General features: G+C 44.0%; 1 protein-coding gene and 2 long non-coding RNA genes across 6 annotated transcripts in view; 1 reads left to right on the plus strand and 2 right to left on the minus strand.

The window, feature by feature from the left end:
- Window positions 1-3,722: 3,722 nt before the first annotated feature.
- On the minus strand, window positions 3,723-9,387 carry LOC309619574. Of its 2 annotated transcripts, none has more exons than XR_014239040.1 (2): window positions 7,952-9,387; window positions 3,723-7,202 (listed from the first exon to the last, which is right to left on the minus strand). It is a non-coding gene; the product is annotated as an uncharacterized lncRNA (long non-coding RNA). The 2 variants fall into 2 exon arrangements; XR_014239041.1 differs by having other exon boundaries at window positions 3,723-7,205.
- Window positions 7,365-19,298, plus strand: part of PDGFRL (platelet derived growth factor receptor like) — a 46,740-nt gene continuing 34,806 nt past the window's right edge. The window contains exons 1-2 of one of the 2 annotated variants that reach the window (XM_082374812.1): window positions 7,365-7,762; window positions 16,845-17,142. In XM_082374812.1, coding sequence (XP_082230938.1) covers window positions 7,708-7,762; window positions 16,845-17,142 — 353 coding nt within the window. In that variant the 5' untranslated portion in view covers window positions 7,365-7,707. The remainder of the gene's footprint in view (window positions 7,763-16,844; window positions 17,143-19,298) is intronic. The other variant, XM_082374811.1, reaches the window with a different exon arrangement.
- LOC309619573 overlaps window positions 11,988-19,298 on the minus strand; it is a 39,971-nt gene continuing 32,660 nt past the window's right edge. The window contains exons 2-3 of one of the 2 annotated variants that reach the window (XR_014239038.1): window positions 13,435-16,067; window positions 11,988-13,332 (exon numbers count right to left, since the gene is read on the minus strand). This is a non-coding gene — a long non-coding RNA (uncharacterized lncRNA). The other variant, XR_014239039.1, reaches the window with a different exon arrangement.

The raw sequence follows: 19,298 nt of genomic DNA on the forward strand, positions 1-19,298 counted from the left end.
CTGGAGATAGGACCACCATCTCCTTAGTGTTCTTTAAAGAAGGCCACTGATAGAATTCCATTTTAGGAAGCCAGTAGATTGCTGAGAGACTGTGCTGATAAGTCCCCATCTGTCTGTGTGGAAAGAGTGATTCATTTCATCCCATAAAATATCTCCAAAAAATTCTCAAAGGACAAAATAACCATTATCACATTATCTCGACTTGTCTTTTAAAGTAGGTCAAAGTATGGGTGAAACTATCTAGAAAGAAACTCAGCTCAATACTGATGTACTTACCTGAACCTTTCTTAGTAACAGATTCATAGCCAACTCTTAGATATTTTTAGGTATCAGAGATTCCAAAAGTCATAGTCTCTGGTAAAGAATCCCTGTTACTCTCTACTAAGACTGGAGCAGTCAACATGAAGATAGAAACACAAGATAGAGACTTCCCTACCCAGGAGAACCGTACAGCTCAGGGTAGGGCCAAATCTCCATGATGGAGAGCAAGCTCATTTCTGGGCTCTGCATTCCCTAACCTACAAGGACCACGGCATCGTCATGATTCAGGTTTCTGGGGTTCCCCAAAGGCTGAGTCTCCAAGTCTCCAGGATCTTCCCCCATCCACTCACTAATGCCTGATATTTCTTCAAGCAAAAACCAAGAGCTTCACTGCCCTGGAAGAAATCAGACTTAAAATGTCAGTATTCTTGGAACATTGACTTAAATTGGCCCAAGTTGTAAATGACTGACAGCAGATGCTTTTCAAAAAGTGAGCATTTAGAGCAAGTAAGCAGGAGAAAGCAAATAGGCAAAGGACTGCTGAAGTAGGAAGGAGGGCACCACTGAGTAAAGAAAGGAGAGGATGGAGGTTTTTGAGTCATTTACATTTTAGCTGATAGTTGTCTGTGTTCCCCTAGCCATTTAGAGGCGCTCGTAACCAGCCAACAGGTGGAACATCTTTACAGCATGCCATATCCTGGAGCTAGGAGAGTAATTTCTCTTGCCCCATTTTAAGTAGACCAGGGTTCTGGGATCCTTACCTTACCCCATGGTGTCTCTTGATGAGTGGCTCTGGGAGCATCGAAAATGTCTAGCATTTATATTAGAATGAGATTCTCAGAGCTATATTTAAAACCACTAAAGTTAGCTCCTGCTCAAAGCTTAAAACACTAATTTAAAAAAATCATCTTAGTGGTATTACTATAGTTAATGAGGACTAGTTAGAGAAGTGAAATATCCTCATTTTGGGGGTGGGGGGGGGTAGATGTCCAAAATATGGGCTGATTTTTCTTTTTAGCTTACCTAACAAATGCCTGATGTTATTCACCACTTTGAAGGGGGTGGGAGTAAGAGGAAGCAGAGGAGTGGGGAGATTTTTCAGAACAAAGCAGTCATAAACAATTACCATTAATTACGATTGATAATGAAAATGCTACATATGAAAGAGCTCGCAAAAAAGAACATCATGATGGAAGCACTGAAATTGCACCTCAGCCTTTGGTAGATGCTTCTTAACATCCATCAGATACACACTGTACCAACCTGTGCTTCTAAAGAAACTTGAAAGAAATGTGCTTCTACAGACCCAAGTCTATAAGCGCGGCCTGCTCCCCACCCCTGGATCACACTTACCTCTCTCGCTCTCCCATTTCCTGATTTCTGCTTCTCCTTCTGCTATTTTCCCCTTTTCTCTCCAAGTCTCCATTTGTTAAGCCAATGCCAGGGGCTGCTGCCCTTGCTCTTTGGAGAGAGGGGATAACGCACAGTCGCTCGGATAAAGCTGTGCCCTCCCAAGTACGACAGTGGTTCCCTGGACACAGTTTTATTTTCATTTTTCATTTTTTTTTTTTTGACGCATACTATTATGTCCGTTTCAGGTATACAACATAATGATTCAACACTTAAAGGCTGTTTTTAGGAGGCTGATTCTGTGTCATCAGGCTCCTCTTTTCCAGCATCAGGAAGTGGCTGACGATTCAGGGGAGGCTTGGACCCCCTGCTTTGTTCCATCGCTGAGCCACCCCACGCTTCATGAGGTTGGGGGGTCAGTGGGCTGCAAACACTAGAGGCCGGTGTAAGAGTGTGGTGGAGGAAGCAGACAGGCATCAGCTAAGAAAGAAAGAAAAGCTGGCTGTTGCAAGTAATATGATCGTTTATCTAAAAACCCAAGAGGTCAACTGAAAACTATTTAGACTAAATAAGAGGGTCCATTACGATGACCAAACACAAACATACAAAAAGTGATCATGCCTTAGGAAACCAGGCTTCAAGCTGTATTTGACTTAGAGCTGTAAGGCAATGCTTATTTTAATTGGCCAATATTACAGCAATTGTTGGAGAAAGAATGGAGAAGATGGATGCAAACAGAGAATCTAATAATAAAATTCCTTCTCACCCTAGAGACAAAGCAGATGGGTTTTTTCAGTGAAATACAACCTATAAAAAATACAGCTTTGGCAGTTTTATTTTTCAAATTTGGAGTCATCTTGTGATTGTCTCATTCAAGGATAGTAAGTCTTGTGACTATCAGCTACATGTCTTGGAAAGCCCCTATATCTCTTGTAACCCTCGCTCCCATCCTAACAGACTGCATTACTTCCTAGGGCTGCCATAACGAAGTACCACAGACTGTGCGGCTTAAACAACAGAAATGTATTTACTCACAGTTCTGGAAGCCAGAAGTCAGAGATTAAGATGTCAGCAGGGTTGGCGTCTCCTGAGGCCCAGATCCTTGGCCTGTGATGGCTGTCTTCTCCCTGAATCTTCACACGATCTTCCCTCTGTGTGTGTTTCTATATCCAAGTTTCCTCTTCTTATAAATAAGAATACCAGTGATACTGGTTTAGGGTCCTCCCTAATGACCTCATTTTATTTAATTACCTCTTCAATTACCTTTATTTAATTACCTCTTTAATTTACCACATTCTAAAGTACTAGAAGTTCAGACTTCAACATCGATTTTTTTTATTGCAGTATATTTGATTTACAGTGTTGTGTTAATTTCTGCTGTACAGCAAAGTGATTCAGTTATATATATATGTACATCCTTTTTTATATTCTTTTCTATTATGGTTTATCCCAGGATATTGAATATAGTTCCCCATGTTATACAGTTGGACCTATTGTTTATCCATCCTATATGTAATAGTTTGCACCTGCTAATCCCAAACTCCCACTCCATCCCTCCCCCACCCACCTCCCCCTTGACAACCACAAGTCTGTTCTCTATGTCCGTGAGGGACTTCAACATTTAAATTTGGGGGGAAGTGGGGGGACACAACTCAGACCATAACACAGACCTAGGATAAGTTTAGACACGTAAATTTAGCTAAAGTATATGTGACAGAGGTTTGGGAAAATACAATTCCAAAATTATTTTCTATATACCAGTTAGCCAATTTGAAAATGTAATGGGGGAAAATTTCATTCATAATAGCAAAACAAATACATAAGCAAGTAAAAATAAGAACTAAGTTTAACAATTAACAAGTAAGACTTACATGGAAAAAATATAACTATGTGTTTATTACTATATAAGTGCTTAACTATATAACTACACACACACGTATATACACATACACACACACACACATAGGTAGCCCAAATTTAGCTAAAGTGTATTTGACACAAAATACACTTAAGAATGCAGGCTTGGGATTACAGAATTTCAAAATTGTTGTCCTAATACCAGCATTCACCAATTATAGAATATAATGGGGACATAAAAATAGACTTGAACAAATGTAAATATATATAACTTTATGACACATTCTGGGATAGAAAGACTTAATATTGTAAATATGACCATTCTTCCCCCAAATATAAATTCGATGCAATCATAATCAAAACACAAAGTTTTTATGGAGGTTAACAAAGTGATTTCAAACTTCATCTGGAAGAGAAAATGTACAAGCATAATTAACATAAGATCAATAATGGGGGCATCCCTTGCCCAAACAAATAACAAAACATACTATAAATCGGTACCCATTAATGCATTGTGGTGTTTCTATAGGTACAGATAAAAAGATCAATAGAATAAAATAGACAAAACTGAAACAGACCCATGTACATGTGTAATTTAATACACACTAAAAGTCAATTCAGAAAGATGGGAAAAGAACCAATCATTTAACGAATGATAATGTGACACTGATCATCCAATTGGAAACATAAACATAAAATTAGATTTGTAATTTGTGATACCAAAACTAAAAAATGATAGATGGATTTAAAGACTTAACAGGGGCTTCCTTGGTGGCGCAGTGGTTGAGAATCTGCCTGCTAATGCAGGGGACACGGGTTCGAGCCCTGGTCTGGGAAGATCCCACATGCCACAGAGCAGCTAGGCCCATGAGCCACAATTACTAAGCCTGTGCGTCTGGAGCCTGTGCTCCGCAACAAGAGAGGCCGCGACAGTGAGAGGCCCGCGCACAGCGATGAAGAGTGGCCCCCACTTGCCACAACTAGAGAAAGCCCTCGCACAGAAACGAAGATCCAATACAACCATAAATAAATAAATAAATAAATTTAAAGACTAAACAGACCAACAAAATTATAAAAGTTTTAGATGAAAATATAAAACACATAATTTGCTGATTTGAGGCAGAGAAGGTCCATCTAAGGGGATATAAAACCCAGATGCCATGAAAAAAATTACTGAAAAATGTAATTGCTAAACATTTGTTGTATTTCTTAAAGAAAGGCACCATTAGCAAAACTAAAACACAAGCAAAGGATTAGAAGAAAATGTCTGCAGTATGTATAACACCCAAGAGCTTATTATCCAGAACATATTAAGATTCTACTATAGTAAGGCAATAAGAAAAAGAACTCAGTTTTCAAAGACAAATGGCTAATAAAAACATAAGATGCCCATCCTCAATAGTAATAAAAGGAATAGGAATTGAAATGGCATAATGAGGTCTCCCCCTCCCAGGTTGTAAAAATTGAATAGATTAGTCACGTCCAGGACTGGTGGGTGGGAAGAAATGCGTAGGCTCATGGGCTCCCAAAGAAAGTAGAATTGGCTATAAATAGGAACAGCTTTGTTGAATTGGCAGCATTAATCAAAATTGCTAAATATCATGGCCTTTGGCTGAATAATTTCACTTTTATCTATATATCTGTGTTATAGAAATACTCATGGGCATAAAGCTATTTGGATAAGGACAGTTATTGCAGCATTGTTTTGTAAAGGAGTTTTTTAAAACAACCAAAGTATCTATAAACAGGAGCAAAATTTAAACTATGGTGCATCTTTACTATGAAACACTTTATAGCTAGAAGGGTCGGGGACATGAAAGGGTATTTTTATTATTTTTATCATTTCCTGTCCTATATAATTCTGTGGTGGTTTAAAATATTGTTTAATGGATTAATTAATTTTGAAAAAAAGTTTTTGAAATAAAAGAAAACACAGGTGGAGTAGCTGAGTGCAACCCTCATTAACGTCAACTCTCTTCATATGTGTTGCCTTTTGGTCTCTTTTTCTCTAGTAAACAACCAGCAGACGCTTGTGGGAAAGAGCTGCTGAAGGATTCTGGGCTCTCCTTGTGTCTGAGGCTCCCAAGGATTCAAAATGTTCACGCCAGCCTGCATTCAGCTTTTAAGGACTCATTACAAGTTTAGCTGTTTTCTTTTCATGGCTATTTCTACGGCAGCCACCTACTCCTCCCGACTCCTTCAAAGGGTAGAACAGACCGTGTGTTCCCTCTCTCTGTGGAATGGGTTGCAACTCCGTTCATCTGGTTGTTTTGCCATCTTAGCTCTCTGTTATCAAGCCTATCAGGTAAGTCACAAAGTACTTGCCTCCAGTCTTGGGAGTTTCTGAGGAGTGACTTTATGGTCAAGAGGGCCCTGTTGGAAAGTTTTCACTTCTAGTGATTTCAACAGCTCATTTTAACTGGTAGCAAGCGTGAGGGTTCGACCTAGAGACAAGGGTGTCAGACAAAACCTGGATTAAGACTTCCCACCAGTTTGCCTTTGGGCCGCCTCATCGATAAAATGGGGCCGAAACTAACCACACAGCCTCCCTTGTAGGTTTGATGTTGATACAAGGAACAAGAAACGCATGTTGAGGGTTTTATGCTCTGTGTGGAACATGGTAAGTTCCTAATTCATGAGTATTACTTTCCAGAAACTGGTGGTAGAATGCAAAATTTAATAAGACGCATTTTTTGCCCTTGAACTCAGGAGAGTGCAGGAGAAAGACGCACAACCAGATTCACCGCTGAGTCCTGCATTTTGTCGTAGCTGCTACCATGAAGTATTTGTACTAGGGAAGCGCTTAGTCCAGCCCGGAGCAGGCGAGGTCTGAGCTGAGCCTTGTAGGGTGAGCTCGGCCAGGGGTTGGGGGTGGTGAGAGGGCAGGCAGGTGGTGGAAGGGGGAAGGGGACTCTTGGCGGCAGAGGGGGCCGCGGGAGCAGTGGACCCCCGTGGTCACTGCGCCGAGGGCGCTGGGAGCGTGCTGTTGGCGTGAAGGGCCAGACGAGCAGGCGGCGGGGCTGTAAGATGCCTCCACCCCCCAACCCCGGGCCGGGGAACTCTGGAGCAGGAGCCTTGCTGGAGAACCTTGGAAGGGTTTTTAGTTGGGTTAGAGTTTTTTGACAGTTGCATTTGAAGATCAGTCTAATAGCTGGAGAAAGAATGGGCTGAGGTGCAAGAAGGAGGGGCAGGGAGACCGAGCAGGAGGCTGTGGCCCCTTGCTGATGACAGACGGTAACATCGTGAGCGGGGCAGGGAGGGAGGGACGATGGCAACGTGCGGCGGCCTTGACTCATAGGCGGCAGGGAGAGCCCGCAGGACGTGGGGGCGTGTGGAGTGAGGCAGAGGAGGTGTAGACGGAACGCCAGGCCCCAGCGCAAGAGCGAAAGCCAAGGTGTCAATTTCTCGGAGTCCGGAGGGGCCCCTGATGCTGTTACTTGGATCTGTTTTCTGGCACAGTCCCTGCTGAACGCTTAATTGAGTCGTATGTAGGGCAATGGGACTTCTGAATAAAAGAGGAAGGAGAAATTTCTCCAAAACCTCCGCCAGGCACCGGGGAAGGAGCTGGCCTGCCGTGGGCCCCTCTGAAGGCAGAGCAGCTCCTTCCCCGGTGAAGCCCCAGGGCTCTCACGTCTCAGCTGCAAGAGAGACGCCGTGTCCAGCAGGTACAGGGCTGGCTGCAGAGCCGGGACAACCGAGGGCAGTGGTCTCGTTAGTGAGAGCAAGTGAGAGACCTGCTGGGAATGGAGAGAAATACTTAGGGGGCGCTTTTTACAGAGCATTATGGCTGTACTTGAGCTGGTGGGGAGAGCGCTGGTGACATTTGGACAGCTACAGTTAAATGTGACCCCATCAGTACCCGCAGGATTGCGCGGGGCCTGCTTGAAGTTGGTAAATTGCGTGAAACGCCGAGCGTTGGGGGAACTCGATGAGGGGCTGCTATAATTGACATTTCACCCTCAGCCCTCGCGCTCGGCGCCGGGAAAAAGCGCAGCGCTTCACGGCTCCGCCAGGGGGCAGGAGAGGTTACATTACACAGAATTTTTTAAAAAAAGAAAAATCCCCAAACTTTCCCCCCAAATCTGTTCTTCCTCGTGAAACCGAATCCTCCAGCTGCGGCGTCCCAGGCGCCCGCCCCTCGCCCGCCGCCTCCCCCGGCGCCCCTGCCCTCGCCCGGCGCTTTCCGCGCGCCTCGGACCTGCTGTGCCCCGCACCTCTGCCCCACCCCTTGCGCTGAAGATGAAGGTCTGGCTGCTGCTGGGTCTTTTGCTGGTGCACGAAGCGCTGGAGGACGGTGAGTTACTCTGCGTGGGGGGCTACCCGGCTTGTGCCCTGACTTGATCCCGGACCCCACCACCCCCCCAACAGCCCTCGTCGTCCTCCAGGTCTTCTTCTAACTTTAGACCTTCCGAGGCCCAGCCCTGGAGCCGCTCCCTACTCCGTGCACCTGCCCCCCCCCCCCCCCCCAGGAGGGTCTCCTTACCTCCCTCTCTCCACCTCCCCTGGGAGCCCCTGGGACGGTGGCAGCTGCTCTGACCCTTAGGATCCCCACCAGAAGCGCTCCTGCGCTCCTGGAAAGCTCTCGGCTGCCGGCAAACGGAACAACCCCAGGCAGCCCCTGGTCCAGCCCCCAGTGTCAACGTGTCGGTCTGGGAGGTGGCGCAGGGCGGCGGATCGTTGCCACCTCCGCGCGGCGTTCGCCCCGGGTCTCTGCTCGTGGGGGCGGGTTCCACCTAAACTGAGCCTTTTGCAAGATTCGAAGAGTCCTCCTCCCCCATCTGCGGTCCTAGACTCGTTTCATAAACCAGCGTGGGCTTGAATCCTGCGAGATGTGCCTATCTGGTCTAAGTCTTAGGCCAGATATTTCTGGGTATCAGACCTTCTCCAAACGACTCAAAACCCCACAGCTGTTACACTTCTTATCTGATTGGAGGGGAGAAGATGAAGGACATGGACTTTTGTACACCATATGGGGGCCCTTGTGCCGCTGAACTTTTTTGAATGTGTGCCTGTCCTGGGCCCACCCTGTTGTGTAGACTCACAACCACAGGGCCAGACTATATTGTGTGTGTGTGTGTGTGTGTGTGTGCGCGCGTATTGTTGTATTTCTCTGTCTATTATCTATATTTCTGTTGACATTTAATTGTTTGGTTGGCTCCATTATTTTTCGATTGGTGTTATTCGTGCAGTATGTTTTGCATCTGTTACATCCTGGTATCCTGAAATCTCCCTTGGAATTCTGCTCTACCGTCACTATTTTTGCTGGTTTTGGTTGAAAAGCAGCTATTGCTGTTATGCAACCTCCCGCTGGAGGCAGCTCACCCTGGCTCACATCTTTTATCCACTACTCAGTCCTGACCAGTTCCTTCCTTCTTTCCCATGAAACTAGAAGCATTTGCCAGAAAAAGACCACATTCTGGTTTGCAAAGTCCAAAATGGTTGTGGGACTTGAAGTTGAATGTGAGGCTCCTTAAGCCTAGAGCCTTGCTGGATAAAGTGTAGTCAGTGCTTCTCCTGGGGAGGGGCGGGGAGGAACAGGTCCTCTTTGCCTAGAGAACAGTTGGCGTGAGTTCACGGTGTAAAATACAATAATAAATTGCTCCTGGCAAGTCCTCGTATGTGATCGCTGAAGTGATGGAAATGTAGTATTTGGTATCACTTTTTGAATAGGGCAAGAGACGGTCAGACAAAATAATTTCAAGTGGCCCATTCGCTTGGTTACACAGTTCACCCAAGATGCCTGCCACAGGGGCTCGGCAGGCGGCCTCAGCCTCTGCCTCCTGAATCTCTCCCAGCTAATGTGTGCCCAGACCATGACTACAAACAGCTGCCTGAATCCATTAGCATCTGTTTGTCAAATGTAATTTATACAAACAGTATAGATTTATGAGACAATCAGAAAGTTGAACACAGACTGAATATTTTTTTTTTCAGACTGAATATTTTATAAGAAATAATTGATAAATTTTAGATGTGATAATAGCACTGTGGCTTTGTTTTTAAAAGTTAAAAGTAAAAGTAAAATATATAGTATAAACTATTTGTGAATAAAACATTGAACACATAATTAGAAAAGTAAATCTGCTTCAGTAAAGTATATAAGTTTTTCTAAACCTATTAAGAATGTTTTCTCGGGTTTGAGTTATCATGTGGCTGGCTGGGACCAGGAACTGAGAGTGGCTTAGGTGGGGTGCCCGTCCAGTGCCAGCCTCTGATTAACAAGTCGGAATATGGTACATTCCTGGGTCATCCCAAAGCACGAACTGCAGACACTGGCCCGTGACTCAACTTCTCCCACTGCCTTTCCATCTTTCTGATCACTTCTAGGAGAGGCTTTCTAATAGTAAAAGAATTCCCTGTAAGCATATACTGGGTGTACATCTGCTCTAACCCAGCAAAGTTTGCCTGGCTTCATTCTAAAATGCTTTAAATTTTTAGAAGTAATGTTATTTCTTCTCATGAAGAGTGGGAGTTGGAAGGGCATGCCACTCTTGTGGCATGAAAGTGAGGCATGAAAACAGTTAATAAAAGGTCCAAGATGCCACTTAGAGCCAGACGTGGCTCATGGCACCTGATTTTCAGCATGTGTATGGAATACATGCCACTGTGTTTGTTGATACGGTGCTGCTATTTTTACATAAAAGAGTGTACAACATCACAGGTCCTTACCAGCTTTTGTTATCTACATATTTTTACCCAGTGTTGAGAGCAAATGATGAAGTATAAATATTGATTTGTTACTGCTGTTTTGTCAATCTCACGCCAGACCCTTGATCAATACTAATTTGATCTTCAGTCTAACGTGGGCTTATTTTCGGTCCTGTGAAGGTTCCCTTTCTGGGGAAACTAAAGAGATTCATTATGATGTGAGGGCAAAACAGCCTGATCTCTAAGAAGGTAAGGGGAGTGACACTGAAAATGAGTCTCTAACCAGTACTCTGTGTCACTATTGTGACTCAGTTTATTCCTTGGAAAAAGGATAAAAATTAGTTCCGAAAACCTTATAATGAAAAAATTGTAAAAACTCTCATTGTTCACACATGCAAATAATGAATGTTTTGAAGCGTTTAGGATCTTGGTCTGTGTGTTTGACATACAAAATCATCTCTGATCCTTAGAGCTGAAAAAGAGGAAAGTTTAGGGGCAACAGAGAGACCGGCAGCGTGCCAGCCAGAGCAGTGAGAGAAGTTCTGAGGATTGATGGCTGCCCCTGTACAAGGTTGTAAAGCCCTGCCCTTGCGGTGCTCATAGTCTAATGGAGAGGACAGGTGACAAACAAGTACAGATAGCATTTCAGGAACTGATAAGCGGCGTGAAAAATCAATAATCAGGATGTATTAGTTTCCTAGAACTGCTGTAACCAAGCACAAACTAAGATACTACAAGTTCTTAGTTCTCGCACAGTTCTGGCGGATAGGAGTCAAATCAAGGTGTCAGCAGGGCCATGCTGCAGCTGAGACCCTGGGCCGAATCCCTCCTTGCCTCTTTCTAGCTTTGGCTGGCGGCCGGCGATTCTTAGTGTTCCTTGGCTTACAGCTGTATCTCCCCAATCTCTGCCTCTGTTGTCATCTGGCCATCTTCTCCTTCTGTGTGTGTCTTCATCTGGCATTTTCCTCTGTGTGTGGGTCTCCATATAAGGACACCGGCTTATTGGATTAGAGCCCATCCTAATGACCTCATCTTTTTTTTTTTTTAATTTTTATTGGAGTATAGTGTTTCTACTGTACAGCAGAGTGAATCAGCTATACATGTACATATATCCCCCCTTTCCTGGATTTCCTTCCCATTTAGGTCACCACAGAGCATTGAGTAGAGTTCCCTGTGCTATACAGTAGGTTCTCATTAGTTATCTATTTTATACATAGTATCAATAGTGTATATATGTCAACCCCAATCTCCCAATTCATCCCACCCCCCCCTTTCCCCCTTGGTATCCATACCTAATGACCTCATCTTAACTTGATTATGTCTGCAAAGATCCTATTTCCAGATAAGGTTACATTCACCAGTTGCAGGGGTTAGGACTTCAATGTATCTTTTTGGAGACACAGCTGAACCTATAAGATAGGGTAAGAGGATGGAGAGGGCCGACGAGGGCAGTGTGTGTGGGGTTTGGATAGGAGAGTCAGGGGCCAGCTGAGGGGGAGGAAGCAGGTGCTGCTTGTCTGAAAGAAGAGCCACGAAGCCAAGGGCATGAGCTTCAAGGTGTCCTGGTGGTGACTGTGGCTGAAGGAGCATGAGAAGTGAGACGGGAGTTGGCAATGCCCTGTCGGGTGTGGGAAGACTTCGGACTTTAAATTAGATGAAAGTCACTGGAGGGTCTCCAGCGGAGGAGTGCCCATGGTCTAATTTATATTTTCAAAGGTAGGTGTGCTTAGGTAGAAGCCAGGAGCCTGCATAGGGAGCTCTTTTAATAGTCTAGGTGAAAGTGGTTGCAGCGGATGTAGGGAGTAGAGCCTGGGTTCGGGGTCTGTTTTGAGGGCAAAGCCAAGAGGGTTTGCTGCTGGATTGGACGTGGCTTTGGAAAGAAAGAAGAGAATCCTGTGTGACTCAGAGGTTTATGTTCTGAGCAACTGGGTGAATAGAGTTGCCATTTGCCGATAAAGGGACACCGGGGAAGGAGCTGATTTGAAAGGGCATCTAGAGTTCAGTGTGGACGCGTCCAATTTGAGACGCCTCCTAGCCTTCCAAGTGGCAGTGCTGAGTAAGCGACAGAATATTCAGATCTGGATTTAGAGGCAAAGTGAGGACAGGAACAAGGCAGGTCTCAGCATATAAATGCTGTTAGTGCCAAGGGGACAGGCGAGGCCGCTTAGAGACGGAGAGGAGTTGCGAGGATTCAGCCCTTTGGACTCAGGCAGGAAAGGAAGATGAGGAAGGCTGCCAAATGGACCGAGAACTGAGATAGTGCCATGTCCTGGAAGCCAAGCGAATAAAGTGTTTCAAGAGAGCGTGGTCATTTTGCAGTATATATAAATATGGGATCATTATGTTGTTCACCTGAAACTAATATGTTAGTTGAGCTGTCAATTACATCTCAAAAAAAAGCGTGATGAACTGTGTTCTGATGGATGCTTTGGAAAAAAAAAATGTATCAATCTAAGGTCTTTATCCTGAAATAGAAGTATAATCTTAGAAGTTGCTCTTTTAAGAAAATGATACTTTAAGCAATGATATTGAGGGCATTTTGGAGTGGGGTTCCAGAGGGGGTAGAGAAAAGAGGCTCTCATCATTCTACATTTTTACCTCCCTACTATCATTGCTTTCTCAACTTCTCATGTTTGTTCTTGGAAAAGTATATGTGTTCCTATGGGGTGTTTCATGAGGAATGGTAAAACGAGAGTGAGGTGTCCCAGTTTATACAACTGGTTAGGGGAACCCCTGAGCTACCCAGCAAATTTCTAGTGTGGATATTTAGATGCTGTTCTCAGGTCAGATCTTTCCCCTTAACTGCCCATGGAGAGAAAAAAGCGAACAGCTTCAGGTCTTTGATGTGAATGGCTGTGTTTACAGGGAGTCCGCATCTAAGCAGCTGTCGGTGATTCTTCTAATGGATTTATTTTCTCCTCCCACACAGTCTGATAGAATTAGAGAGGTTACTAGTCAGGTCATCTTTATTGAATAAGCTTTGATTGCAATCGATCCCCAGCTGATGCTGGAGAATTACAGTCCTTTGCCCTATGTGCTTCTGGCTGTGCAACATTTACTCATTCATTTTGGAGATGTTTTTTGACCAGCATCTCTTCACTGGGGGATTGTAATGTATGCCTTGGAAAAGCATCTCCAGCCCTTCCAGGAAGGTTGTGCCCTCATCCCGGGCATCAAGTTCTGTTTGACTTGGAACTCCTTGTCAAAGCCTGTGACCTACCAAACAAAGAAACCACTTAGATAATGGTGCTGTGCCTGAGATCCATGCAAATAAAGTGAAATGCTGATCTTGAGTGAACTGAAAGCAGCAAGACGAACCAGAAAAGACTCTAGATCTGGTTTTTCACTGCCGCCTTAGTAACCTTGGGTGAGCTACTTGGCATCTGTGGTCTCAATTTTCCACCTGTAAATTAGGAAAGATAATGAGCTGCTTTACCTCCATCACGAGTTGATCATGGAGATCACCCTGAGACATTACGAGACAACCCCAAAAACAAGCAGCACCTCGCTCGCGCTTACTTACTGTGGGTCAGACACTGGTCTCAGCATTTTAAACATTAACTCGTTTAATCCCCACAGCAATCCATGAGATAGTCATTATTACCATATAATTCTCAATCTACAGATGAGGAAAGTAAGAGAGAGGGTAACTTCCCAAGGTCACACAGTAAGTCAACAATGACTTCAGGACCTAAAGTCTGTAACGACATTCAATGGTTTGTGAATTTTATCATTTATTTCTCTATAAAATATGCTGTGCCGTAATCTCAAAAATGCAATGGTAATGGACTTTCACTTTTGTATATCTACATTGTAAACTCTTATATTTTTTTAGGCCTTTGGAAAATAACTAATTTACTTAGTTAGCCTGAAGAGTCATTCTTTTAAAAAGATAGACATGGGATTTGGGAGTCGCTCAGTCCTAGGACTTGCCCGTGGGACCGCTGGTCTGGCTCCTTGAACTTTGTGTCATCACTGTCCAACCATGGACCAGTTCCATGGTCAGGCAGCTGGACCGACTGATGGGCCTATTTGGTCAAAATGTCAAATGATTTTTCAGGGATGATAACACATATTGGAAGGCGTTAAATCCATAACTAGTTAATCGAATGTTCCTGAGTGGCATTGCCACACGGGATCTGAGAGCTTAGAATCAGGCAAACTGCGTGGGCTGCCTAAATTCCCTAGGATTTACAAACAGTTGTTGTCATTTCCGATAGCCTGAATTCCTGTTCATGATGAAGAAAAAAACACCAAATTAGACATCAATCCAGAGGTCCATGACTCTCACAGGCATAGTTTGACCGAAATGCTTGCAGGGCACAGATGACTTGGACAGCATCATGGTAGGCTTTTAATTTCTGCCTTAAGAAAAAGACAGTGACTTTTACCTGTTGTAACAATGAGGCTCATGCTTCACAATTGATGTTGATGGATTAGAACATTTCTGTGGGTCTAATATGGTCCCAACGATTACAATGCTTTTCCTTCTGGGAGGCTGCGGAGATATGTGCATGGGCACCCCCTGCCCGCCCCCATCTGTCATTAGAACCCTGGGCGTAAATAAACCAAGTGTGCAGGGTCTGGGGAAGTCTTGACAAACAGCAGGTATTGGGACTCGCCTTGGAGACTGGGGCTCAAGGGCACAGCCCTGCTCCCTGGAAGGACTGAGAAAGCTCAGCAGGGCCCGTGACCCAGAGGAACCAGAGTAGAGGAAGGATGGGAGATAAGAAGAGACTCAGACCCCGGGAAAGGAGAGGTCACAAATGGACCTGGAGTCACGGAAAGGCTCGCGGGGCTCAGGAGCGACACAGCCACACCCAAAGAAGGCCGCGCGCCAAGGACTTGGTGTTGATACTGAGCTCACAGTGGGGTTGGTTCCAGAGTCTGGGCAGGGCTGAACCAAGAGTGGAGGCCAAATGGCTCCTGTTTCAAAGCGCAACACGCAAAAGAAGCCAAGTTCATCATTACACAGTTGAGTCCACGTCAGCTGAGTTTTTGGTACAAATCATCAGACTACGGCTCCACGAAACGCTCGCCAAGTGCACACACACCATGTGAACAGCCCAGATCAAGACAGAACGGTCCTGGCAGTCCCTCTCCCGTCCCCTCCTGGGTCATCCCCATCCCTCGTAGGAAAGCCACCGCCTGACTCCTCACCTCAGAGATTCAGACCTGAAGTTTCTAAAAAATCAAGCTTCTAACATTTGTAAATCAGGAAACCTGCGTTTCTGCCATCCTGTGAGAAATCAGATCCTGTAACCCTGGACACTCGCTCGCTCCAGGCAGCTGTCCCTTTGGGAGGGCGTGGCCTCTCCAGGCCCACCTGCCTCACCTCATTTTGTCACCAGCCTGGTCTGCTGGTGTAAGAGCTTGCAACACTTGCCTTTTTCTGTCTCTTGATCCCAATTTCAGTGTCTCTGTACTCTTGACCACCCGAGCCCTTTATACACCAAGGTAACATTAGATAAATAAATACGGACGTCAAAGAGGGAAAAAAATTTTCTCCTGATTTATCACATTTCCCCATTTTATACAAATGCCCTGTAATTCCCTCAACCGGCCAAGACTTGTGTAGTTATCTATTCAAAATATCTACAGGCTGTTGATCTGCATGTAGTGAAATGGGGGTCAGGAGACCTGAGTTTTACTTTCACATCCTGTCACTAGCCAACTTTGTGCAATTTAACTTTTAAGGCCTCCTTTATTATTTTTTTAAAATGTATAACATGAGGACCTTAAATGATCTCTCAGGATCCTGTAAGTTTGGACGTTTTATAATTCTGTGGGCTTATATCAAGGTCACCTTGGAGGTGATGCAGACAGTGGAGCAAATGAATTGCCAAGTCTCCTCCTCTTTGCTGGGTGGACACAGCATATGGCCATGTGGGCTGGGTGGACAGCTGAGATTTCTGGAACCCAGAGGTATTCCAAGGGCAGGGCAGCATTGTCTGTAGAGAAGGGAAAAACAGCAGTAAGAAAATGGACTTAAAGGTCGTCAGTTCTTACCACCATTTGCCAGCAATTCTCAACAATGTTGGTGATAAAATACTCCTCCCCCCAATGTATTTTGTTGGCTAAATTCTAAACCTTTGCTAAAGTTACCATTGAGTTTTAATAATGTATATGTATGCTTTAAATGAACACAGGGTTAGTACTTATTTCTTCCTAAGCCTTGTATCCTGCATGGATGTTGTCCGCCCTGACACACACAGGCGCCACAGTACGTACTCATCTGGGAGAAAGTTTGTGATGGTTTGAAATCTTCTGAGTGTGCTTGCAGTGTAGTCTGTGTCTCCACTCCCTGGGGACTACATATTCCTGGGTTTAAACAGTTGGTTCAAAATGAACAATGACAGCACTGAGATGGCAAGGACCAGAAACAGACCTTGAGAGGCTTCAGGTCCACCATTCTGGGTACCACCTTAGAGCTGGTGAGACTGAGTGTGAACCACAAGAAAAAGTTGTTTTGTTTGGGAAGTGCAAATGTTAGCTCATACGTGAGATATTTTGCTGAGTTTGAACAAAATCTTGGAAGCTGAAATTGATTGCCTTTCAGTTACTAATTGGTTTAAAGCTAAAGAATGAACCAAGAAAATAATGATCATTCCTGAAAATAACTTTGACATAGGAGGAGAGGGATATTAAAAACGATTTGTTTCAGGGGTTGAAGACTCTGGGTATGTTAACCACCAAAGCCCATTGTTCTCTCCTCATGTTTGTACCAGTTGCTGGTCAACATCCTCCCAAGAACAAGCATCCAAAGGAGCCCGGAGAGAACAGAATCAAGCCTACCAACAAAAAGGTGAAACCCAAAATACATAAAATAAAGGACAGACACTCAGCTGATTCAACACCAAAGACACAGTCTATAATGATGCAAATGATGGATAAAGGTCGCCTTCAGAAACCCGCTGCAACCCTGAGCCTGATGGCAGGGCAAACTCTAGAGCTTCGATGTAAAGGGAATAAAATCAGATGGAGCTATCCCGCATACCTTGACACCTTAAAGGACACCCGCCTCAGGTAAGCCTTTTCTTTTACTTGTGTTGGGTCAAGGATTTGGTTTCATACCCTTGCTTAATATCACATCGTGTCTGACATCTACCATTTTACTTTAGCAGATTATAAAAATGGAAGCTCATTGAGCAAAAGCCATTGGTTTTATTGCTTCACGCAGTTAAAAAAAATTATTGCAAATCCTACCAACATTGTTTAAACAGTGAACTGTTAAAGGAAGCTGTATGACAGATAATTAAAACTGTGATGTATAGAGGTAGAGATTTAAGAATTCATACTGTAAAAAATAATGGACTCAATGCTTTATGTCATTTTTTAAGTAATTGTAATGAAAACTGACTAATGGGAGATTCCTATGAGCAACTTGACCAGAGATGAATTGCTTTTGACCTTTTCAACTTCTTCTGGATTTATTTTTACTTTTCTAAGTATATGGCTTTTATATTCAGAGGCATCCGTTGGTAAGAAGGCTAAAGATTCCTCATGTTTGAATGAGTACCTTCAGGAAAAGTGGTTAAGATGATGATTATGTAAACTATGAAAGGCAAGAAAACAGAGCATGTTTTAGAGGGTGCCAGAAAGGGCCTATGGCGTTAGGGGGTGTTTTCCTGCGTATCTTTGGGGAAGCCCCCTAAACTCCCTCCCTCAGTTTCCTCTGGCAAAGAATGAAGGGGATTGGTCTCTGTGCTTCCTAAGATTCTTTCTAGACCTTTCTTCATATGAAAGGTCAGGATATTCTGCATATGATTCAGGATAGAGAAACAGAGGAGATCGTCTGTTTGGGATGATTGGAACGGGGAGGAGAAAGAACGTGGATCTCAGACATCCAGCCCAAATGCTGCATGTTCAAAAGAGAGTCATATTTCCACGCACACTCCACCTCCTTGGATCGTCATCTCCCTCAAGGACACCACCACCCACTCAGCTGCTCAGCCTGAAAACCGGGAGCATTCTTGCCTTCTCCCTCTCTCCCTCACTCCCCACATCCAATTGGTCACCAAGTTCAGTCACTTCAGCTTCCCTTCCTCCCTTCCTTCCTTCCATTTTTATTGAAGTAGAGTTGATTTACAAGGTTGTGCCACTCTCTGCTGTACAGCAGATTGACTCAGTTATACACATAGAGACATTCTTTTTAAAAATTCTTTTCCGTTATGGTTTATCCCAAGAGATTGGATATAGTTGCCTGTGCTATACAGTAGGACCTTGTTGTTTATCCATTCTAAACATAATAGTTTGCACCTACCAACCCCAAACTCCCAGTCCATCCCTCTCTCTCCCTGCTCCCTGTTGGCAACCCTAAGTCTGATCTCTATGTCTGTGAGTCTGTTTGTTTTGTAGATAAGTTCGTTTGTGCCATATTTTAGATTACACATATAAGTGATATCATATGGTATTTGTCTTTCTTTCTGACTTAACTTCACTTAGTATGATGATCTCTAGTTGCATCCATGTTGCTGCAAATGGCATTATTTCATTTTTTTTATGGCTGAGTAGTATTCCATGGTATGTATTGTACCACATCTTCTTTATCCATTCATCTGTCGATGAGCATTTAGGTTGTTTCCATGTTTTGACTATTGTGAATAGTGCTGCTATGAACATAGGGGTGCATGTATCTTTTTGAATTGTAGTTTTTTCCGGGTACATGCCCTGGAGTGGGATTGCTGGATCATATGGTAATTCTATTTTTAGTTTTCTGAGGAACCTCCATACTGTTTTCCATAGTGGCTGCACTAACATTCCCACCGACAGTGTACGAGGGTTCCCTTTTCTCCACGCACCCTCCAGCATTTGTTATTTGTAGACTTTTTAATGATAGCCATTCTGACCAGTGTGAGGTGATACCCCATTGTAGTTTTTTTTTTTTTTTAACATCTTTATTGGAGTATAATTGCTTTACAATGGTGTTGTTAGTTTCTGCTTTATAACAAAGTGAATCAGCTATACATATACACATATCCCCATATCTCCTCTCTCTTGCGTCTCCCTCCCACCCTCCCTATCCCACCCCTCTAGGTGGTCACAAAGCACTGAGCTGATCTCCCTGTGCTATGTGGCTGCTTCCCACTAGCTATCTGTTTTACATTTGGTAGTATATATAAGTTCATGCCCATTGTAGTTTTGATGTGCATTTCCCTAATAATTAGTGATGTTGAGCATCT

Source organism: Balaenoptera borealis (assembly GCF_965194805.1).
Source record: "Balaenoptera borealis genome assembly, chromosome: 21".
In the NCBI taxonomy this organism is placed as follows: domain Eukaryota; kingdom Metazoa; phylum Chordata; class Mammalia; order Artiodactyla; family Balaenopteridae; genus Balaenoptera; species Balaenoptera borealis.